This window comes from Scyliorhinus canicula, chromosome 9, assembly GCF_902713615.1.
Source record: "Scyliorhinus canicula chromosome 9, sScyCan1.1, whole genome shotgun sequence".
In the NCBI taxonomy this organism is placed as follows: domain Eukaryota; kingdom Metazoa; phylum Chordata; class Chondrichthyes; order Carcharhiniformes; family Scyliorhinidae; genus Scyliorhinus; species Scyliorhinus canicula.
The window spans coordinates 92,997,297-93,021,498 of record NC_052154.1 but is presented as its reverse complement, the minus strand read 5'-3'; the positions used below and the strand labels follow the sequence as shown (position 1 = coordinate 93,021,498).

At 48.7% G+C, this 24,202-nt stretch overlaps 1 protein-coding gene across 1 annotated transcript; it reads left to right on the top strand.

The window, feature by feature from the left end:
- Nucleotides 1-5,252: 5,252 nt before the first annotated feature.
- LOC119971534 (glutathione S-transferase A-like) lies at nt 5,253-23,455 on the top strand. Its single transcript, XM_038807170.1, has 6 exons — nt 5,253-5,543; nt 5,756-5,821; nt 10,690-10,795; nt 13,779-13,897; nt 15,643-15,731; nt 23,121-23,455. Exons 1-6 carry the CDS (start codon nt 5,376-5,378, stop codon nt 23,251-23,253), a joined length of 681 nt encoding a protein of 226 aa, XP_038663098.1. The 5' UTR covers nt 5,253-5,375; the 3' UTR covers nt 23,254-23,455.
- The last annotated feature ends 747 nt before the right edge of the window (nt 23,456-24,202 follow it).

The following is a 24,202-nucleotide window of genomic DNA, read 5'->3' as shown; positions in this document are numbered from 1 at the left end:
CAAAAGAGGCCAGAAAGGGAATAGGGCCACAAAGTGCCACGGACAAGGGCTCGAAACAGGGAACCGCTGCAAGCACCCACCCAGTACGGTCTGTGGGTGAAGGGGCCCCCCGGAGTGCAGGGGACTACCCGCGTGGCGGACACACAGTGGACGGCTATGGCGGGTGTCCCCGGGACAAGGGGGAACCCCGGAGCGCAGGGACCCGACCGCATGGGGAGAGCAGTGATAGTGGACATCCTGGACAGCCCCCTAACAAAGGGAAACCCCAGAGGGCAGGGGCGCGTCCACCGGACAAATATGGTTAACCCCACAGGAGCAAGGGGGCAGAAGCCCCCCACCAGAATAGTCACCTGGAACGTAAGGGGACTTAACGGCCCAGTGAAGAGATCTAGAGTCCTCACCCACCTTAGAAACATGAGGGCCGACATAGTCTTCCTCCAAGAGACGCACCTGAGGGAGCAGGACCAACTGCGGGTAAGAAAGGGCTGGGTGGGACAAACCTATCATTCCTGTTATGGGGCAAGGGCCAGGGGGGTGGCGATCCTGATTGGCAAGAGGACAATGTTTAGGGCGACAAAGACGGTTACGGACCCAGGGGGACGGTATGTCATGGTCAGCGGGGCCCTGGATGGGGCGCCGGTAGTTCTAGTTAACGTGTACGCGCCCAACTGGGACGACACGAGCTTCATCCAAAAGACCATGGCAGAAATCCCGGACATAGCGACGCACCGACTAATCATGGGGGGGGACTTCAACTGTGTACAGGACCCAAAGACGGACAGATCAAACTCCAGAACGGGGAAAACCTCAAACATGGCAAGGGAACTCAGTCACTATATGGAGCAGATGGGAGCAGTGGACCCCTGGAGATTCGCCCACCCGGGGGAGAAAGAATTCTCTTTCTTCTCCCCAGTACACAATGTGTACACCAGAATTGACTTCTTTGTGGTGGGGAAAACGGTGCTTCCAGGGATAGACAAGGTGGAATATTCCGCAATTGTGATATCAGACCACGCCCCACACTACATGGACGTGCGGCTGGAGACGGGAAGGGCCCAGCGCCCCACATGGAGGTTGGACGGTCCCTTACTAGCTGACAAGGCCTTCAGCGAAAGGATAGCGCGGGCCATAGCGGAATACACGGAGAACAACCAAAACGGGGAGGTCTCATCCTCCACGTTCTGGGAAGCACTTAAGGCCGTACTAAGAGGGGAAATCATTGCCTACAAAGCGCAAAGAGATAGGGAGGAAAGGGTGGCTAGGCAGAAGCTGGTTGACTCCATACTGGAGGTAGACCGTAAATACTCCGAGGCCCCGACCGTAGAGCTCCTGGCGGAGAGAAAAGAATTACAAAGGAACTTTGACCTGCTCTCCACCAGGAAAGCAGTACACCAACTCCGCCAGGCACACGGGGCCCTGTACGAACACGGAGACAAAGCCAGCCGCCTGTTGGCACACCAGCTGAGAAAGCAGGCAGCCAGCAGGGAAATTGCGCAAATCAGAGGTACCAGAGGCACGTGGGAAACAGAACCAGAGAGGATCAACTAAACCTTCAAGGCCTTCTACCAAGAGCTGTACACCTCAGAGCCCCCAACGGGGAAGGCTGGGATGAACCGGTTTCTTGATGGACTGGACATACCAGTCGTGGGAGAGGGCAGAAAACGGGATCTGGAAGCACCACTAGCACTGGGAGAGATCATGGAGAGCATTAGCTCCATGCAGGCGGGGAAGGCGCCGGGACCGGACGGATTCCCGGCGGACTTCTACAAAAAATTTGCGACAGCGCTGGCCCCGCACCTGCGGGAGATGTTCACAGACTCGCTAGCTCGGGGCACACTGCCACCCACGTTAGCACAGGCCTCAATCTCGCTGATACCTAAGAAAGACAAAGACCCAACGGAATGTGGGTCATACAGACCCATATCCCTGCTGAATGCAGACGCCAAAATACTGGCCAAAATCCTAGCCAAAAGGCTAGAAGACTGTGTGCCTGAGGTGGTCACAGAGGACCAGACGGGCTTCGTCAAAGGTAGACAGCTTACCGCGAACATCAGGCGCCTGCTGAACGTGATAATGACCCCCTCCGGGGAGAGAACACAAGAGGTGATCGTCTCCCTGGACGCAGAAAAGGCCTTCGACAGAGTCGAATGGAAATACCTCATAGAGGTACTGGAGCGGTTCGGGCTTGGAACAGGGTTCACCGCTTGGGTAAAGCTCCTATACAACGCTCCCATGGCGAGTGTACGGACCAACAATACCAACTCCCAATACTTCCAGCTGCACAGGGGCACCAGACAAGGATGCCCACTGTCCCCGCTGCTGTTCGCACTAGCAATCGAACCGCTAGCAATCGCGCTCAGGGCAGCAAAAAATTGGAGGGGGATCCGAAGGGGAGGTAGAGAGCACAGAGTCTCACTCTATGCGGATGATCTGCTCCTCTATATCTCGGACCCACAAAGCAGCATGGACGGAATCATAGCGCTCCTGAAAGAGTTTGGAGCCTTCTCGGGCTACAAACTCAACATGAGCAAAAGTGAGATCTTCCCAGTACACCCGCAAGGGGGGGGGGGGGGGGGGCAGCGCTAAAGGGCCTGCCGTTCAAACAAGCCCGAAATAAATTCCGCTACCTGGGGATCCAAATAGCCCATGACTGGAAAGGGGTCCACAAATGGAACCTCACCAGCCTGACGGAGGAAGTTAAAAAGGACCTGCAAAGATGGAACACACTCCCGCTCTCCCTCGCGGGGAGAGTCCAGACGATCAAAATGAACGTACTGCCCAGGTTCCTTTTCCTGTTTAGATCCATTCCGATCTACATCCCCAAGGCCTTTTTCAAAGTGCTGGACAAACATATCATGGCGTTCGTATGGGGGGGTAAAAATGCTAGGATCCCAAAGAAGGTCATACAAAAAACAAAATCCAGGGGGGGGCTAGCCCTCCCGAATCTACAATTCTACCACTGGGCGGCAACAGCCGAGCGAGTAAGGGGATGGATCCAGGAGCCAGAAGCCGAGTGGGTGCGTGCGGAGGAGGCCTCCTGCATGGGAACCTCCCTCCGGGCCCTCGCCACGGCAGCACTCCCATCCCCACCCAAAAAACACTCCACCAGCCCAGTGGTGACAGCCACCCTCCAATCCTGGAACCAACTGTGGCAGCAATTTGGCCTGTACAAAATGTCGGACAAGGCTCCCATCTGCAACAACCATAGGTTCAAACCAGCACTGACCGACGCCACCTTCAAAAGGTGGAGGCAGGACGGGGGGACACTGACAGTCAGGGACCTATACACGGACGACAGGATCGCAACACTGGACGAACTGACAGAGAAATTTCAGCTAGCTGGGGGGAACGAGCTACGGTACCTGCAGCTCAAAAACTTCCTACGAAAGGAGACAAGGACGTACCCACAACCGCCACGACAGACACTATTGGAAGACCTACTGGACGCAAGTATCCTAGAGAAAGGGAACTGTAGTGACATGTATGACCGACTGGTAGATAGGGACGACACCGTACTGGACGCAACAAGAAGGAAATGGGAGGACGACCTGGGGATGGAGATAGGGTGGGGACTCTGGAGCGAAGCACTGCATAGGGTCAACTCCACCTCCACGTGCGCAAGGCTCAGCCTGACGCAACTAAAAGTGGTACATAGAGCCCACTTAACGAGAAACCGTATGAGTAGGTTCTTCCCGGAGGTGGAGGACAAATGTGAGCGGTGCCAGAGAGGCCCGGCCAACCACGCCCACATGTTCTGGTCTTGCCCCAGACTTGTGGAGTACTGGACAGCCTTCTTCGAGGCTATGTCCAAAGTGGTGGGGGTGAGGGTGGAGCCATGCCCGATAGTGGCGGTCTTCGGGGTTTCAGACCAGCCAGATCTATTCCTGGGGAGGAGGGCGGACGCCCTTGCCTTTGCCTCCTGATTGCCCGCCGTAGAATCCTGTTTGGCTGGCAGTCAGCAGCACCACCTAGAGCTGCAGACTGGCTGTCCGACCTCTCGGAATCTCTCCAAATGGAGAAAATCAAATTCGCCATCCGAGGGTCGGACGACGGCTTCCACAGAACGTGGGAGCCATTCATGCAACTGTTCCGGGACCTGTTTGTGGCCAACGTACATGAGGAAGAATAGTCGGGTGGCCAAGAACCAGGGGAAAATGGGCGGGAATCGGGGGAAGGTAGCCGGGGGGGGCGGGGGGGGGGGGGGGCTACGGGCTCGGTATGGGGGTTTGATGGCAAGCCAAGGCCCAAAACCAAACTATAAATAAATGCCTATAAACATGTGCCTCGGCCATATTGGGGAATGTAAAATATGTATGCTGGCTAAAGGGGGCGGCCACAATTATTGTTATGAAGATGCTTACCTGTAAATATTCATGTAAAAAATTTTTGTGTTTTCATTTTTTTTTCTCTCTCTCTAATAACTTGTAATTTGTCATATATAAAATATGAAAACTCAATAAAAAAACATTTATAAAAAAAAACTTGATGTAACTGACTCTTATACTGAGACCCTCGTGATACTCGATCGCCTGTACGTGCGGCCCGTGAATGAAGTCTACGTGCGGCACATCTTTACAACTCGCCGCCAGCGCACTGCAGAGTCACTAGAAGACTATCTGCACGACCTTAAAGCTCTAGCACGAGAATGTAACTTCCAGGCCGTGATAGCCTTCCAGCACATGGAACTCGCTGTTCGAGACGTGCACATTTTAAGTCAATTAAATTGATGCGACCATCAATTCATTGCAGTTGAAGTAAACTGTGGCTTTATTCGGCTTTACAACTGAGCCTGCCTGCGACTATGCTGAACTGAGGGCGGACTCGCAGGACCGCAGCACTTATACTTCCTGAAGGGGCCGGAGTCCTGTACGTGCTCCTCATCTCCCCCTGTGGGCAGAGCCACGTAACAGCTCACAGACGGAGCCCACAGGGACACAGTAATGTACAGTGTTAATTTATAATGGTTACCCATTCACCACAACACCCCAGGAACAATACAATGTCCTTCTGGAACAGAAGCAGTTTACAGAATCCAAGTGCATTCCTGTTCCCGCCCCGCAGCAGCCTGCTCTCCGAAGCATTTGCCCGGACTGCCAGCTTTTGGCGACCCGCAAGAACCGTATATATTTCCTGTTCTTCAGTAAATGCAACAAGAACCGCACACTTTAGCCGTGGGAAATGCTGTCAAAGTCATTTGAAATACTCATTCCAGGTGAATGGGCGGGTCGTCTTTTTCACTTTTTGCAAAGTCACTTCCTGGATTACAACACGGTTTACGATCAGCTGACCCCGGGCTCACATAAAACCGTAGGTGGGGTGATGATTTAGCACAAATAAGTTGTGTAGGGGACGTTGTGTGTGTGTATAGCTGATCAATGGCTGAGAATAGTATATTGTACTGGGGTTCAGGCTCCCCGCCCTGCTGGAGGATCATGATCGCTCTCCAAGAAAAGAAACTGCACTCAATGCCGCAGAAATTACTGAGTTTCGACAAACAGGAACACAAGTTACCGGAGGTTCTGGCCATAAACCCCAGGGGACAGGTAATACAAGTTTTATGTTCTGAACAGGATTCTGTGACTGATCAGAAGTCTGTATATGTTTCTATGCAGTTCCGTGTTCAGTACACTGCCTGACTCTGCGGCTGAGAGAAGAAACTCGCCATTTTACAACTTAAAATCGAGGGTAACAACTTTCCAATCATTCTCTTTCACCCAGTAACTGCTTTAATTTTGTCTCCATGTTTGTGCCCCAGCTTCCAAGCTTCAAGCATGAAGGTAACGTCGTGAATGAATCTTTGGCGGCCTGCATGTATCTGGAGGTAAGTGACAATGTGCTTGAGATCGAAACTGCACCCGGGGGAGTTTCCTCGTTTCACTCTGTATGTGCGTCAGAGTTCCTGATCTGAGACACTTGGAGCTTCTTTGAAGGTTCACACAGTCTGTCGCCCAGACAAGACGGGAAGTCTCAGCTAAAACCGCACAGAAGTTGAGAATCTGAAATAACATCGGAAAATATTGCAAATACTCGTAGGAGCTGAGGAAATCATAGGGCTTCTGCAGGGTATTATTGATCGATAGTTTTCCCCGGAGATGGAGAATTCGTGGGTGGACTATGTAATTTAGAATTTAGAACAGTACAGCACAGAACAGGCCCTTCGGCCCTCAATGTTGTGCCGAGCCATGATCGCCCTACTCAAACCCACGTATCCACCCTATACCTGTAACCCAACAACCCCCCCCCCCCCCCCCAACCTTACTTTTATTAGGACACTACGGGCAATTTAGCATGGCCAATCCACCTAACCCGCACATCTTTGGACTGTGGGAGGAAACCGGAGCACCCGGAGGAAACCCACGCACACAGGGGGAGGACGTGCAGACTCCACACAGACAGTGACCCAGCCGGGAATCGAACCTGGAGCTGTGAAGCATTTATGCTAACCACCATGCTACCCTGCTGCCCTCATGGCGAGGATAGGAAACCTGAATCCAAGTCGATTGAAACGTTCCGGGAGTTCAGTGTGAGCCTAAGTGTACTCCACATATCACACCTAACTAAAAGGACGGTGCGGGTACCCATAGCAACTAATGCATTTTATTTGGAGGAACTGAGTGGTGTTGAAGGAAAAGCTATTACGTCGTAGAACAGGTTTAGCCAGGGAAAGGAGGTTTGGAATGTTTGGAGACTGTCTGGGCCTCTGTTCCAGGAAGAAGCAAAAGCCATCGAGTTGGAGGATTGAGGGGGTTTGGATGCATACGGTTCAGACAGGCCTGGAAACTGTTAATGAGCGAGAGGTCATCGGAAGATTCCTGGACATTGTTGGGTAGAAACTTTCAGGAAGAAAGATTAGATTAGATATCAGTTCAGTGGGGCAGGAACAGGCTAAAATGATTAGATATCAGTTCAGTGGGGCAGGCACAGGCTAAAATGATGGGCCTATCAGGACAGTTCTGTTTGTGGATTTTGGGAAGGGGGTAGAAGGAGATTAGGGTCAATAATGTTCAAGGATATGGACAGAAAATCTCCAGAGGAGATGAATCCCTACAGATGAATCATAGAATCCCTACAGTGCAGAAGGAGGCCATTCGGCCCATCGAGTCTGCACTGACCATCTGAAAGAGAAACTCACCCAATCCCACTCCTCCGCCTTATCCTCTAACCTACACATGTTAGGGGCAGCACGAGGGCACATTGGTTAGCACTGCTAGATCACAGCACCCGGGACCCGGGTTCAATTCCGGCCTTGAGTGACTATCTGTCTGTGTCGAGTTTGTACGTTCATCCCTTGTGTGCATGGGTTTCCTCCCGTAGTCCAAAGATGTGCAGGTTTAGGTGGATTGGCCACACTAAATTGCTCCTTCATTTCCAGGGATGTACAGGTTAGGTTGTGAGGAGAGGGTGTTTTGGCCTCAACTGCTTCCTGTGGTAGTGAATTCCACATGCTGACTACTCTCTGGGTGAAGAAACTTCTCCTCATCCCAGTTTCTAAATAGCCTACCCCGTATCATTAGACTGTGACTCCTGGTTCTGGACACGCCCACCATTGGGAACATCCTTCTTGCATCTACCCTGTCTCATCCTGTTAGAATTTTATAGGTTTCTATGAGATCCGTCTTCATTTTTCTGAACTCCAGCGAATACAATCCTAACCGACTCAATATCTCCTCATGTTCATCCTGCCATCCCAGGAATCAGTCTGATAACCTATTGCTGCACTTCCTCTATAGATAGAACATCCCTAAGGGGGCCAATACTGCACACAATATTCCGAGTGTGGCCCCACCAAGGCCCTAGATAATTGCAACAAGGCATCCCTGCTCCTGTACTTGAATCCTCTCGCTATGAAGGCCAACATACCATTTAACCTGCTCACCACCTGCCGCAACTGCATGCTTGTGTTCAGCGACTGGTGTACAAGGGCAACCAGGTCCCATTGCACATTCCCCTTTCTCAATCCATTCTCATTCCGATAATCTGCCTTCCTATTTTTGCGACCAAAGCTCGCATTTATCCACATGATACTGCATATGCCTTACATTTACCCACTCGCTTAACCTGCTCAAATCACACTAAAGCATCTCTGCATCATCCTCACAGCTCACCGCCCCCCAACCCCAGGTTTATGTCAAAATATGCATATTTTGAGAGTTTCAGATATTTGCCAATCCTGGTGACAATGCGAGTTAGTGAGACATGTGACAGTCTGAACTGTCACCCAATCAGGCTGGAATAAGTGAGGAAGGGCAAAGCCTTGGTGATTGGTTCTGACTGGAACAGACCTCCTCTCCCTCAGATTGGGGGTTGTTCAGTAGACGTGCTGATGGGTACAAGGTGGGTTGTCAGTTTGTTCTCCTCTTGTTCCATCTCTGCACTGCTCACTACCTGCAGAGCCTAGTGCCAGATGACGAGGAAACCCATTCACTAAGTAATCCGACAAGGAAACTCTACCAAACAAGACCAGCAAGCTGTTAGCTGCCCACCATGACCTTGTAATGTATTGTGACCCCTCATATAATCTCACACATGTGCACCCAAGCTTCAGATCCAATGTCTAACTACAAGCATTTTTTAAATCCTACTTTCCAAGGCTCTAACATCTGAAGTAATTGTGGATTGGAATTACTGCAGAGAACTCCATCATTTTCTGGTATTCAGGTGTATCCAAGACTGTCACTGTTCCTCGGTTCTTTCAGATTCCACCTTCAGGGATTACCATCACCATTAGCCTCCTGAGTGTGTCTTTGTGGTAGTATGACTAAAGGTATTACGGTACCTAACAATGCCGAGACACCATTGGTAGATAAGGCTCGCTGCTTATTGGTCCATTGGTATGTAATACTTGTCATCTATTGGTTAAGGCTGTAAGGTAGCTCCGCCCAGTAAAGGCGGGGTATAAGAGCCCGTGTATCCCTCGCAGTTTCCTTTCTGTACCTGAGCTGCTGGGGGAAACATCTAGCCTATTAAAGCCTTCAGTTCGGACTACAACCTCGATTCTGTGGTCATTGATAGTGCATCAGTCTTCAGCCCAAGAAAGGTTGTCACAATCTTTGTCCCCATAGATACCCAATGTACCTGAAGTATTGCCTTCTGCCGTGCTCCAATAATAGTGGTTTGTATCCCTGGAGTGTCAGACAGGGTTTTGTGCTCCATGCAGTGGAGTGGGACTTGAAATGACAACCATCTGATTCCGAGGCAGGGTTGCTATCACTGAGTCATGGCTGACACCTATGGTATGATGTGACTTTAAGAGAAGCAGGCCATTATGAGAATTTGGCAGTGTTTGTTGATGTGTACTTTGTATTAGTTTATATGATGGGTGTGGAATTCCAGGTATCCCGTATGTTACATTCGCTGGTCTCTACAACAGTGGCTGCTGGGGCTTCCAGGGAGTAAAATGAAAGATGGGGAAGGGAGAAAACCAGCAAGGATTCAATAAATAAAAATTAGCTGTAAATATAAAACCCACATTTCTTGAAATTTCTGCAGCGGAGCTAGTGTCTCTGCCAAGATGTCATGTGTGCGAGGTCCTCAACTTTGTAGCATAGTTAGAAGAGTGCAGAAGAAGCCATTTGGCCCATCAGTTTTGCACCGACCCTCTGAAAGTGCACTCTCGTCAGGCCTACTTTCCCGTCCTATCCCCATGACCCCACCTAAGCTGCACATCTTTGGACCCTAAGGGGCCATTTATCATGGCCAATCCACCTAACCTGCACCTCTTTGGACTGTGGGAGGAAACCCACACAGACACTGGGAGAAAATGCAAACTCTACACAATCACCCAAGGCCGGAATTGAACCTGGGTCCCTGGTGCTGTGAGGCAACAGCGCTAACTACTGTGCCAAATTGTATTCTGGAATGTCCAGAATTGAAAATTAATCTCCTAATCATAGAGAATGTTCTAAATAAATACCAAAAGGTGAACCATCGAAGTTATGACATTCCTGAAGATTGTGTAATCCAACACTAAATGAACTGATACCTAGCCCCAGTTAGGTAGAAAAACACTTGCCGAGACTTGCTACTCTTTTTCCAGTACATTAGACCTTAATCCAATATCCCAAACTGATTTTTAAATTCCGTAAAACCGTCTCCATAGACAAATGATTATTAATACATTGGTGTACAGCTTTTGACTAACCCAGCTCAGGTTAAAGGATGAAACATCCTGGCAGTGTTGATATCTGCCAAAGTTACAGCAGCTATCGGTTAAACTAAGCCAATGTGCAGGCATGGGGGAGGTGTGGGATGGTATCGCTCATGTTACAATAAAGTCATATGATTAAGTCAAAAATCATTAGGTATGAAAATGAAGTTTCAAAGAGTTGGAAACATAATATTCCACCGGATTTCCTGATATTATTGATGAGACCATCAATTCACGCGACACGTGGTTAGAAGCGAACAGTGGTTTTAATCGTCTTACAACAGAGCCTGCCTGTGACGAGATGAACTCTAGATGAACTGGCAGGCAGGCTCACAACAGCAACCTTTATACTTCCGGTTAGGGGGAGGAGCCAAGGGTGGAGCCCAGTACAAGCTCCTCATCTCCCCCTATGGGTAGAACTGCACAACTACACATGATCTAGTACAAGGTACAGGCTCAACACATGTTGTACAATACAGTGTGGATTATTAGCGTTTATAATTCACCACAATTATTTCATGGGATGTCTCTTTGCTTTACAGAGTCAGTTCAAATCCCAAGGTAACCCACTGATTCCAGATCCTCCAGCAGAACAAGCTCTGGTTTACCAGAGAATGTTTGAGGTCCTAACTCTACACCAGAAAATGGGTAAGTTTCTGACTGAGAGCCATTGCGTCACTGTTACAATTCATTCAGGGCGTGATTCTCCCAGCTGCTTTCTGAAGATGGGGTTATGGAGGAGGGTGTGTGGTGGAGGGATGGAAGGAAGGAGTGTTTGAGGTGGAGAGATTGGTGTAGAAGGACCAGGTGAGAGGGAGGTGAGGGGTGTGAGGACAGGGGGGGGCATGAAAAGAGGAAGGCTGTGCAGGAGGAAAGGGGGCAGCTGGAAGGTAGAAGAAGTGGAGGCAGAGGAGGCAAATGCAGGTAAGAGGATAAGGAAGAGGTTATTTAGAAAATGATTTGCACAAAGCGGAGTGACTATACACAACACACTTTACTTGAGAAGGAAAGCAACGATAGTTTCTGTGGAGTTAGGATCTAAGTAATTCACCACACGCAGTCCCATCTCCACCAGTTCCGACCCAGTCTGTGTCCGCACATATTCCCCTCATCAAACTACAATACAGTAAGTAATTCTCTGCAACTGACGGGGAAACTGCATTGCTTTTGCTGTGTTTTCTCAGACTTCCCCATTGGGAGTTGATTAAACGCAAACAACCTGTTTCTTATTGTTACTGTCACAGGAATTGTCCTGATGTTAATAAGAACATAAGAACTAGGAGCAGGAGTAGGCCATCTGGCCCCTCGAGCCTGCTACGCCATTCAATTAGATCATGGCTGATCTTTTGTGGACTCAGCTCCACTTTCCGGTCCGAACACCATAACCCTTAATCCCTTTATTCTTCAAAAAACTATCTATCTTTACCTTAAAAACATGTAGTGAAGGAGCCTCAACTGCTTCACTGGGCAAGGAATTCCATAGATTCACAACCCTTTGGGTGAAGAAGTTCCTCCTAAACCCAGTCCTAAATCTACTTCCCCTTATTTTGAGGCTATGTCCCCTAGTTCTGCTGTCACCCGCCAGTGGAAACAACCTGTTCGCATTTATCCTATCTATTCCCTTCATAATTTTAAATGTTTCTATAAGATTCCCCCCTCATCCTTCTAAATTCCAACGAGTACAGTCCCAGTCTACTCAACCTCTCCTCATAATCCAACCCCTTCAGCTCTGGGATTAACCTAGTGAATCTCCTCTGCACACCCTCCAGCGCCAGTACGTCCTTTCTCAAGTAAGGAGACCAAAACTGAACACAATACTCCAGGTGTGGCCGCACTAACACCTTATACAATTGCAACATAACCTCCCTAGTCTTAAACTCCATCCCTCTAGCAATGAAGGACAAAATTCCATTTGCCTTCTTAATCACCTGTTGCACTTTTAAACCAACCTTCTGTGACTCATGCACTAGCACACCCAAGTCTCTCTGAACAGCGGCATGCTTTAATATTTTATCGTTTAAATAATAATCCCGTTTGCTGTTATTCCTACCAAAATGGATAACCTCACATTTGTCAACATTGTATTCCATCTGCCAGACCCTAGCCCATTCACTTAACCTATCCAAATCCCTCTGCAGACTTCCAGTATCCTCTGCACTTTTCGCTTTACCACTCATCTTGGTGTCATCTGCAAACTTGGACACATTGCCCTTGGTCCCCAACTCCAAATCATCTATGTAAATTGTGAACAATTGTGGGCCCAACACGGATCCCTGAAGGACACCACTAGCTACTGATTGCCAACCAGAGAAACTCCCATTTATCCCAACTCTTTGCTTTCTATTAATTAACCAATCCTCTATCCATGCTACTACTTTACCCTTAATGCCATGCATCTTTATCTTTTGCAACAACCTTTTGTGTGGCACCTTGTCAAAGGCTTTCTGGAAATCCAGATATACCACATCCATCGGCTCCCCGTTATCTACTGCACTGGTAATGTCCTCAAAAAATTCCACTAAATTAATTAGTTAGGCATGATCTGCCCTTTACGAACCCATGCTGCGTCTGCCCAATGGGACAATTTCTATCCAGATGCCTCGCTATTTCTTCCTTGATGATAGATTCCAGCATCTTCCCTACTACCGAAGTTAAACTCACTGGCCTATAATTTCATGCTTTCTGCCTACCTCCTTTTTTAAACAGTGGCGTCACGTTTGCTAATTTCCAATCCACCGGGACCACCCCAGAGTCTAGTGAATTTCGGTAAATTATCACTAGTGCATCTGCAATTTCCCTAGCCATCTCTTTTAGCACTCTGGGATGCATTCCATCAGGGCCACGAGACTTGTCCACGTTTAGCCCCATTAGCTTGCCCATCACTCCCTCCTTAGTGATAACAATCCTCTCAAGGTCCTCACCTGTCATAGCCTCATTTCTATCAGTCGCAGCCTCATTTCTATCAGGTGAGTAGCTCCCCTGAATCACTACAGGGCTCCAGCAATTGCTACAACACTAGCATTCGAGTGAGAGGTTTACCAGTGTCATGTGAAGCAGAGTAAGAAGTCTTACAACACCAGGTTAAAGTCCAACAGGTTTGTTTCAAACACGAGCTTTCGGAGCACTGCTCCTTCCTCGGGTGAAGGAGCTGCGCTCCGAAAGCTCATAGAACATAGAACAGTACAGCACAGAACAGGCCCTTCGGCCCTCGATGTTGTGCCGAGCAATGATCACCCTACTCAAACCCACGTATCCACCCTATACCCGTAACTCAACAACCCCACCCCCCTTAACCTTACTTTTTAGGACACTACGGGCAATTTAGCATGGCTAATCTACCTAACCCGCACATCTTTGGACTGGTGGGAGGAAACCGGAGCACCCGGAGGAAACCCACGCACACACTGGGAGGACGTGCAGACTCCACACAGACAGTGACCCAGCCGGAAACTGAACCTGGGACCCTGGAGCTGTGAAGCATTTATGCTAGCTACTGTGCTGCCCCACAAACCTGTTGGACTTTAACCTGGTGTTGTAAGACTTCTTAATGTGCTCACCCCAGTCCAACGCCGACATCTCCACATCATGTGAAGCAGAGACTGTTTTAATATCATTGTTTTTCTACCTGCAGCTGATTTTGCATTCTACAATTGGAGGGTTCCAGAACCTGAGCGACATGAAGCTGCACTGGCAAGAAATAAATCTGCACTGACAACAGAGTTTACTCTCTGGGAAGGATATCTGGGGAAGGTATGCTGCAATGCAATGAGGAGGGGGTGATTCTTCAGTTGTACGGAGCTGTGGTGATACCCCATCTGGAGCACTGCATTCAGTTTGGAGCACCACATCTCGGGAAGGAAACATTGGCTTTGGTGGGCATACAGCAAATGTTCACTAGAATGACCGTTGGGTTTACTGGGTTACGTTATGAAGAACTGTTGCATAATCACTGCTAGTATTCCCTCTACAACACTGAGGGGTGGACTATTTGAGGGTCTTAAAATCATAAAAGAGGCAAGGTAGAAAACTGGTTCCCGAGGCAGGAGAGTCACGAATGAGACCACAAGTTTCTATAATTGGAGCTAGGCTGTTCAGGAAAAAATTAGGCAACACTTTCTTTTGCACAGAGGGAAGCATGTAATTTTCAAGAATGAAATTGATAGAATATGTTGTGGAGGATATTTTAAAAATTCATTCATGAGATGAGGGTGTTGCTGGCTTAGCCAGCATTTATTGACAATTACTAATTGCCCTTGAGAAGGTGGTGGTGAGTTGCCTTCTTGAACCGCTGCAGTCTATGTGGTCTAGATACATCCGCAGTGCTGTTGGGGAGGGAGTTCCAGGATTCTGATCCAGCGACAATAAAGCCGGGAGATGTAGTTTTGAGTCGGGATGGTGTGTGACTTTGAAGGGAACTTTCAGATGGAACTGTTTCCATATGTCTGCTGACCTTCTGTATCTAAGGGAAGAGCTTGTGGGTGTGGAAGAGGAGCTTTGGATTGATGCTGCAATGCATCTTGTATATGGTACATATTACTATCGCTGAGAGTCGGTGGTGGATGAGGTGCCAATCTGGATACTGTACGAGTGACCAGTGTACAATCATTATGCAGATGGAAGTCAGTTCTCACACTGAGAATACTTTGCATCATGTTGTCTGGCACTGCACCGTGCAAAACGCGATACATTCGGATTAAAACTGAGTAACCATGGAGCTGACAATACTGTTTGACTCAGCCAGGTAGGTCCAGACTGAGACTGACAATCCTGTTCCACACAGCCCGGTAGATCCAGACTGAGACTGACAATCCTGTTCCACACAGCCCGGTAGATCCAGACTGAGACTGACAATCCTGTTCCACACAGCCCGGTAAGTCCAGACTGAGACTGACAATCCTGTTCCACACAGCCCGGTAGATCCAGACTGAGACTGACAATCCTGTTCCACACAGCCCGGTAGATCCAGACTGAGACTGACAATCCTGGTAGATCTGGACTGAGACTGACCAATCTTGTTTCAAACCTAAAATTGATGCTGCCATTTTAAATTTACTGTTCTGATTTAAACCAATCTTGGCTTAATGTTTACTGATGGGAATGAACAGAGACATCAGTCAACGGTATCTTCCAGAAGCTTATCTGTTTCTGTACTGAGCAAAATATACTCCTTCTCCAGTTCCCACTTTGCTTTCAACTCCAAAGAAAAAAAGTAGCATTGGCATATTAAGATTTCTGACGCATTCATTCCTTTCGATGAATCCTTGCTGGGATCACGCCATCGCAGTTACAGGGAGGACTGATGGCGCAGCAATGTTTGGTGTCTGACAGAGCGAGTTGATGCCTCAAATAGCTGGCGTGGGAATGCAAAATGGAAGCAAGAGCTCCCAAAAAAGGAACCGCGTTAGACTGAATGCGAATGATGCCCTTGCACACAATTGTATACTGTGATCTCTGCTATTTTGTCAGTAAGCAGCTGTAATCTCTTCTGCCTTCAGATGGGACCACGATCATATATAGCAGGGAAAAACTTCACCATGGCGGATGTCGTACTGTTCCCACAACTGGCCCTCTGTGTCAGATTTGGGTGAGTTACTGACTGCTGCATTATTAAATATAAGCTATCTCGATCAAAACTGCAATCAAAATTTAAATGTTTCAAAGTCTGACTTGGGTTTGTTTGAATGTGTTTTCACCAAGATAAGCTTTTCATCTTCATGAACAGCACACATTTACGCTGAGCTTTCTGTGAGGTTGGATGCATTACTGCTGATACACAGTTGTGCCAGGCACTGCATTAACTGCCCAAATAGGTGTTTATCAATTGCATTGGTTCATGAAGTGATAATCATAAGGAAATAAAAAAGAACAGATTGTTGGGAGATATCCCACTAACTTGAATCACGTCAGCTGAATCAGTGAAGTTCTCCGAGATTGGGATGGGGTGTTGAGCAGTCATTTTTTTTCATTCTTGGGATGTCACTGAAAAGGTCAGCATTTTTTACCTTTTAAAATATTTATTTCAAACACATAACATAACGCATCAAAATATATATGGTACAAATAGTTTGTTTATTTTTCCCCCTTTAATCCCTAGTGACAAATAGTTCCTCAAACATGAACAGAAAAGGCTTCCACCATGCATAGAACCCTTCCTCCGACCACCTAAGGGCGAACTTTATCTTCTCCAACCAAGCTCACAAGGCTAAATCGCTGGCTTTTAAAGCAGACCAAGCAGGCCAGCAGCACGGTTCGATTCCCGTACCAGCCTCCCCGGACAGGCGCCGGAATGTGGCGACTAGGGGCTTTTCACAGTAACTTCATTGAAGCCTACTCGTGACAATAAGCGATTTTCATTTTTCATTCATACAAATCACCCCCTGTCGACCTCCAGTTCAATAATATCCGTTGCAGGTCAATCGGAGAGGAGCAGGCCACAACATGAGCCCCCTGCAACCCTGGTGCCTCCGACACCCAAACGTGCCACCATCAATTCCGGAGTCCTCTTGATCCACAATACCCGGCAGGCTCTCGAACCCTACCCCTCAAAAGCTGCCCAGTTTAGCACATCTCCAGAACATGTGAGCATTGTTTGCCAGTCCTCTCTCACACGTAGAATCTACAGTTGAGAAGGAGGACATTCAGCCCATCGAGTCTGCACCGACCCTTGGAAAGAGCACCCCAAGCCCACACCTCCACCTATTAGCAGAACCAGGAGGCATAGCCTCAAAATAAGGGGAAGTAGATTTAGGACTGAGCTTAGGAGGAACTTCTTCACCCATAGGGTTGTGAATCTATTGAATTCCCTGCCCAGTGAAGCAGTTCAGTCTCCTTCATTAAATGTTTTCAAGATAAAGATAGTTTTAATTTGACGAATAAAGGGTTATGGTGTTCAGGCAGGAAAGTGAAGCTGAGTCCACAAAAGATCTCCTTGAATGGCGGCGCAAGCTCGAAGTGCCAGATGGCCTACTCCTGCTCCTAGTTCTTATTCCTGTAACCCAGTGACCCCATCTAACATTTTGGACATTAAGGGCAATTTAGCATGGCTAATCCACCTAACCTGCACATCTGTGGACTGTAGGAGGAAACCAGAGCACCTGGACAAAACCCACACAGACATGGGGAGAAAGTGCAAACTCCACACAGACAGACAATCACCCGGGGCCAGAATTGAACCTGTCAGTGGAGCTGAGAGCTAACCAACATGTATCTTTATTCCTCAAACAAGAGGAGGTCGAGTTGATCTGACACATCCCATCTCGATCCCCAACTCTTCCTCCCACTTCTGCTTAATATCTTCCATTTGTGCCGTCCCCTTCTCCCCCTACCATCCATAGATACCCACAGTCCTCTTTTTCCCCCCCCACCCCCCACTCATCCCGGACCAGTAACTGCAGTAGTAACGTATACTTCTGTAACTAAGGAAACAAGGGCAGTTCCTTCTGCGCAAAAGTCCTGCACCTGCCAGTTTCTAAACTCACTACCCCTCAGTAACTTGAACCTCTCTTACCCTTCCTCCAACCCTGCAAATCCGTCCGTCCGACCCCGTCCCTCCCATCGCTGTCTCACCTTCTTGCCATTTGCTGCCCAATAATAAGCAACAGGTTTGGGAGCACAAGCCGCACCTCCCCCTTTGCAACAAGGCCCTATTGACCCACTGCATCTTGCCTGCCCAAAGAAACTTGAGTTTATCCATCCTCCAAGAACAATTGGGAAGGAAAATTGGAAGGGATTGAAAAAGAAACAAGAACCTCGGCAACACATTGATCTTTGTCGCTTATACCCTCCAGCAAGGTCCCACCTTTTCAGATCCCCTTTAAACACCATTACCAAACCTACCAGATTTCAGTTCTGCATTGTGGCTCAATCATGCGCCACCTGAAACCCCAGATACCAAAATCTGACATTGGCCACCTTGCAAGGCAAGGCCCCCAAATTCACACTTCTCCCTGGACGGTCACTGGGAATATCTCGGGGATGCGTACAGTAGCCGAGCCAAAACAACAAACTTCAGCCCAAACCTCTCCAGGATCTCCGAACAAGTTCCGGATCTCTAACAAGTTCCGCCACTCCACCCAGTCAAAGGCCTTCTCGTTCACCAATAAGATCACCTCCGGCACTCTTTCCCCGTGAAGGGGTCATAATCACATTCAATTATCTCCTAATATAACTAGACAACTGCTGCCCCTTCATGATCCCCGCCTGGTGATCTGAGACCACATAGAATCACAAAATCACAGAATATTACAGTGCAGAAGAGGTCCTTTGGCCCATCAAGTCTGCACCAACGCATGAAAGCCCTGACCTACCCAGTTGCCAGCACTTGGCCCATAGCCTTGAATGTTATGGTGTTCCAAGTGCTCATCCAGGTACTTTTTAAAGGATGTGAAGCAACCCACCTCTACCACCCTCGCAGGCAGTGCATTCCAGACTGTAACCATTCTCTGGGTAGAAAGGTTTTTCCTCAAATCCCCAAAAGCTCCCACCCCTCCCTTTGAACTTGTGTCCCATCGTAACTCACCCTTCAACTAAGGGAAATGGCTTCTTCCTGTCATGTCCCTCATATTCTTGTACACCTCAATTACGTCACCCCTCGATCTTCTCTGCTCCAGAAAAAACAACCCAAGCCTTTCCAACCTCTTTTTATAACTTGAATGTTCCATCCCAGGCAACATTCTAGTGAATATTCTCTGCACCCCTTCCAATGCAATCACGCCATTCCTATAATGTGGCGACCAGAATTGCACACAGTACTCCGGCTGTGGCGACACCAAAGTTCTACACAGTTCCATCTTAATCTCCCTGCTTTTGTAATCTATGCCCCGATTGATAAAAGCGAGTTTCCCATATGCCCTTTTTCACCATCCTATCAACCTGCTCTTCTGCCTTCAGAGATCTATGGACAAACACACCAAGGTCTCTTTGTTTTTTAGGACTTCCCAGTGTCAGACCTTTTCATACTCTACTTCCTTATCAAATTGCTCCTTCCAAAGTGTACCATACACATTTTCCAGGGTTAAATTGCATCTTCCACTTATCCGCCATCCCGTTTATATCTTCCTGCAACCCAAAACACTCAGCTTCACTGTTAACCACCCAACCTCACTGTTAACCTCCCGGCCAACGTGTCATCCGCAAACACCCCACATAGTCATCTACGTCATTTATATAAATGACCAACAATAGGGGTTCCAGCGCGGATCCCTGTGATACGTCACTGGCTTCCAGACACTAAAGCAGCCATCTATCATCACCCACTGTCTCCTACCGCTAAGCCAATTATGAAGCCATCTTCTCAAAACGCCCTGTATCCCATGTGCATTTGACTTCTTAATAAGTCTCCCATGTGGCACCTTGTCAAAGGCTTTGTTAAAATCCATGTAAACGACATCAACTGCACTACTCTCATCTATACACTTGGTTACGAGCGCAAAAAATTAGTTAGGCATGACCTCCCTCTGACACATCCGGCAAACACCCCTCCAATCGCCCCAGCAAAGTCTCTGAAAGATGTGTTCGTTTCATAGAATTTACAGTGCAGAAGGAGGCCAGTCGGCCCGTCTGCACCGGCTCTTGGAAAGAGCACCCTACCCAAGATACACATCTCCACCCTATCCCCACAACCCAGTAACCCCACCCAACACTAAGGGCAATTTTGGGCACTAAGGGCAATTTATCATGGCCAATCCACCTAACCTGCAGATCTTTGGACTGTGGGAAGAAACCGGAGCACCCGCACACACTGGGAGAATGTGCAGACTCTGCACAGACAGTGACCCAAGCCAGGAATCGAGCCTGGGACCCTGGAGCTGTGAAGCAATTGTGCTAACCACACTGCTGCCCGTGTTGTTTTGGACTTGGACATTCTGAATTACCCCTCCCTGTACCAAACAACCAGCGTAATGTGGCGACGAGGGGCTGCTTTTCAACAATCTGGGACAGAGCATGATTTAAAATTTTCCTACAGGATGTAATTCTTGCTCGGATGATGATCTGCTTCCATTTTCAACACCGGAATTGGCAGTTTACATTGGCATTGCTTCTTCCTTTTTGAAGTGTCTGTCTGAGAAAGGGTATAACAGTCCGCTGTCTCTCTCTTTGTACCACCCACGCAGGAACCACTCAGACAGGCACCGAATTTTACATTCTCAGAATTTACATCCTCAGCCATCTTTGGCTTGTGTGCCCATTTTTAAAAGTTCATGTCTTATTTAAAAGTCTTAATACAGAACAAAAAAAGAAAAATACAGCACAGGAATATGCCCTCCAAGCCTACGCTGACCATGCTGCTTGTCTATCCCTCTATTCCCATCCGAGTCATGTATTTGTGAAGACGCCGTTTAAATGTCACTGCTTCCACCACCTACCCCAGCAGCGAGTTCCAGGCATCCTCCACCCTCTGTGATAAAAAAAAAAAAAACCTCCCTCGCACATCTCCTCTAAACTTTGCCCCTCACACCTCAAACCTATGTCCTTTAGTAATTGACTCTTCCACCCTGGATAAGAACTGACTATCCACTCAGTCCATGCCCCTCATAATTTTGTAGACTTCTATCCGGTCGTCCAGTGAGAACAAACTGAGTCTATCCAACCTCTCCTCCATAGCTAATGCCCTTCATACCAGGCAACTTCCTGGTAAACTTCTACTTCTGTACCCTCTTCAAAGCCTCCCCATCCTTCTGGTAGTGTGACAACCAGAATTGAACACTGTATTCCAAGTGTGGCCTAACTAAGGTTCTGTATGGCTGTACGTAACACGCGGTTTACTCTGATATCATGATGATAGCATCAAGTCTTATTCATTCATAATCCATGTGCTCACTGACCTACGCTAGCTCTTGGATTGTTACAGACTCTATTTTAAAATTCTTATTCTTGTGTACAAATCCCTTTGTGATCACAGCCCTCCTCGTGTCCATAATCGCCTCCAGTCCTACATCTTTCTGAAATCTTTACACTCATCCGGTTCTGGCCTTTTGTGCATTTCCAGGTTTAATTGTCCCACCATTAGTGGCTTTGCTGTCATCCGCCTAGCCCCTAAGCTTGAGAATTCTGTTCTTAAACTTCGCTACTCCCTTTAAGACATTCCTCAAATCCTATCTCTTTATCCAAGCTGTTGGTCACCAGTTCTTTCGCTTCCTTATGTTTCCAGTATCAAATTCTGTTTGAAAATTCTGCTGTGATGGGGTGACAGTGGTTAGCACTGCTGCTTCAAACCAGGGGTCCGGGTTCAATTCCGGCCTTGGGTGACTGTGGAGTTTGTACATATTCCCCATGTTGGCGTGGATTCCTCCGGGTGCTCCGGTTTCCTCCCACAGTCCAAAGATGTGCAGGTTAGTTGGCCATGATAAATTACCCCTCCAGGTGGGTTGCAGGAATAGGGCAGGTGATTTGGCCAAGGAAGAGAGGGATTTCAAAGGGTCCATGCCACTTGGTGGGTTGAATGGTCCCCTTCTGCACGGTAGAAATTCTATGAAGGAACTTGCTGGTGCTTGTTATAGTTGTGGCCCCTGCATTCACTTTTTTTAATTTAAGTACTCAATTTTTTTTCCCCCCAATTTAAGGGACAATTTAGCATGGCCAATGCACCTAACCTGCACATCTTTGGGTTGTGGGGATGAAACCCACGCAGACATGGGGAGAATGTGCAAACTCCACATGGACAGTGACCCAGGGCCGTGTTTCGAACCCGGGTCCTCAGTGCCATAGTCCCAGTGCTCAGCACTGTGCCATCATGCTGCCCTCCTGCATTCACTTCTAATCTTGCCCTTCCTGCCTATCCACTGCACTGTTAGTCGGAGAGATGGCTGAGCAAAATCTGCCAGTGTAGCTGCAATTTTAGTGGTGTTGTTCACTCCCCGGTGAGGAAGGAAATCGGAGACAGGAGGTGAGATTCTCAGTTGCGTTGTGCTCTCGCTTGAGCGTATTGCAGCTGGTGAATGCTGGGAAAAGCTTCCTGCGAGCCTCCGCATCTTGCGGGATTCACCGAAGTCCCACAAGGCGTTGGTGTCGGAACCCTGCCCCAATTGGGCAGAACCGAATGACACTAAACCTACTTATGATCTACCTGCGCGGAATCCACCAACCTCTCTCAATTCTTCGGCCTCCTCAGGGAGGCAGCAGCTAGGCACCGATCAATGCTTGTCCACAGAAATGTGGACGGAACAGCACCTGGGGGTCTACCGGGTCCTCAGAGGCCCTGGGTCATCAGGTAAGTGCAGGGTAGCTCCCAGGCCCTCCCCCTGGAAATTGGGCACCTTGGCCCAGATGGCACACTCAACTCAGTAGGAGCACTGCTTGGATGAAAGGTGGCAGTGCAAAGGTGCCCGAGTGGGGTGGCACTGCCAGGCGTCGGGGGCGAAGGGGCCCATGCCCATGAAATGTGGGTGGAGGAGGGATTTGAAGGGTGGGGTGTGCAGGGCAGGTAAGTAGGGGCCTCTTGGAGGTTGGGTGGGTGTCCTAGAAGGAAGGGGTGAGGGAGCTGGGGTGGGTCTAAAGAGGTGGGACCCTATAGCAGGGTGTCTTCACTTGAGGGGTATGGGGCAGTGCCCATATGTATGGGGGGGGGGATATGGGGGACCCAAAAGCTCACTTAATGATCGGGACATCCTTTCAAAATGGCGGACTGATCGCTGAGTTCAGCACCCCAGTGCTAAAAAACATTCTAATTCTGACCTGGTGAGAAACTTCCCAGGATGCAAGTGTCATTGAATAGCTGTGGGGAACTCTGGGCAGAGCCGGCGGGAAACACCCTGCGAAAAACCCACCACAAATTAACTTAGAAATTCTTTGGGAGAATCTGCCCAGAGTCCAATTACCAATTTATAGTCGGAGGAATGAAGCTCACTGATTAAGTACAAAATGTCAGGCTCGGAGATTAAAGGGGCTGAATGTCTTACTGCTGGAGGCCTGAAAACCTGATTTTAAAACCTACAATGCTAAAGTTATAACAATATTGTTTTATTTTGGATTGTAGATTGTCGCAGAAAAGATATCCCTGCCTGCTAGATTATTACAATCGAGTGAAGGAGCGACCTAGTATCCAGGCTACCTGGCCTCCTCACTGGAGGGAGACTCCTCCTACTATGGACCCTCTGAAAGACGTCTGAACTCCCATCCACAGCCACCTTGTTCTCTGCCTTGATTCACTTCCAATAATACATTCCCTCTGTACTAGTGTAATCGTGAGTCCAGGAAAACATTTTTGATGAAATATATTGTGATTTATAGAGAAATGGAGAGTTTAAATTTGAGCAGGGTGTAGTGTTTAATGTTGGTACTACACACTTTATTAAATACATATGACATGAATGGGGTGTGTTCATTTCAATATGTGGGTATCGGGGTATGAACATTGCACAAAGGGGAATTTATACCAAAAATAAATGTTCCTCCTAAATTGGTGGGTGGAATTCTCTTTCCCCCCCCCCCCCCCCCTAGGTGGGAGAATTGCCGGGGCGCCTAGCGGGGTCCTGCCACGCCGCCCCGGCACCTGCACGTGATTCTCCCTCCCACCCCCCACCCCCCCAAAACCGGCGCGGCGAGATTCACGGCTGGCTGCTGGGAGAATCGCCGTTTGTAACGGGCGAACGGCGATTCTCCGGCCCAAATAGGAAGAGTGGCCTGTCCAACACGACAGGTTCCCGCCGGCACCCTCCACACCTGGTCGCTGCCGGCGGGAACCAATTGGCGGGCCGGCCTCTCAAGGAGGACCTCCTTTCCTCTGCCACCCCGCAAAATCCATCCGACATCTTCTTGCGGGGAGGACGGCAACCGCGTATGCGCGGGTTGGCGCCGGCCAACCTGCGCGTGCACGGGTGACGTCATTTACGCAATGCCAAGGCCCGGCGCTTAAATGATGCGGCGCTGCTCCTAGCCCCCCAAGGTCTGGAGAATAAGGGGCTGGGAGCGGCCTCTGACGCCGGAGTGAAACACTCTGGTTTTCACAACGGCGTCGAGACTTAGTGCGGAATTCTCTGCAACACCCAACACCGTTGTGAAACCCAGAGTGTTTCTCGACGGCGTCGGAAGCCGCTCCTCGCCCCCTATTACCCCCCC

Excerpts from the sequence above, each read along its gene's own strand:
- LOC119971534 (XM_038807170.1), top strand. The coding sequence starts at position 5,376 with ATGGCTGAGAATAGTATATTGTACTGGGGTTCAGGCTCCCCGCCCTGC. Across the intron at positions 13,898-15,642 it reads GGGAAGGATATCTGGGGAAG|ATGGGACCACGATCATATAT; the intron begins GTATGCTGCAAT and ends TTCTGCCTTCAG. Across the intron at positions 15,732-23,120 it reads GCCCTCTGTGTCAGATTTGG|ATTGTCGCAGAAAAGATATC; the intron begins GTGAGTTACTGA and ends TTTGGATTGTAG.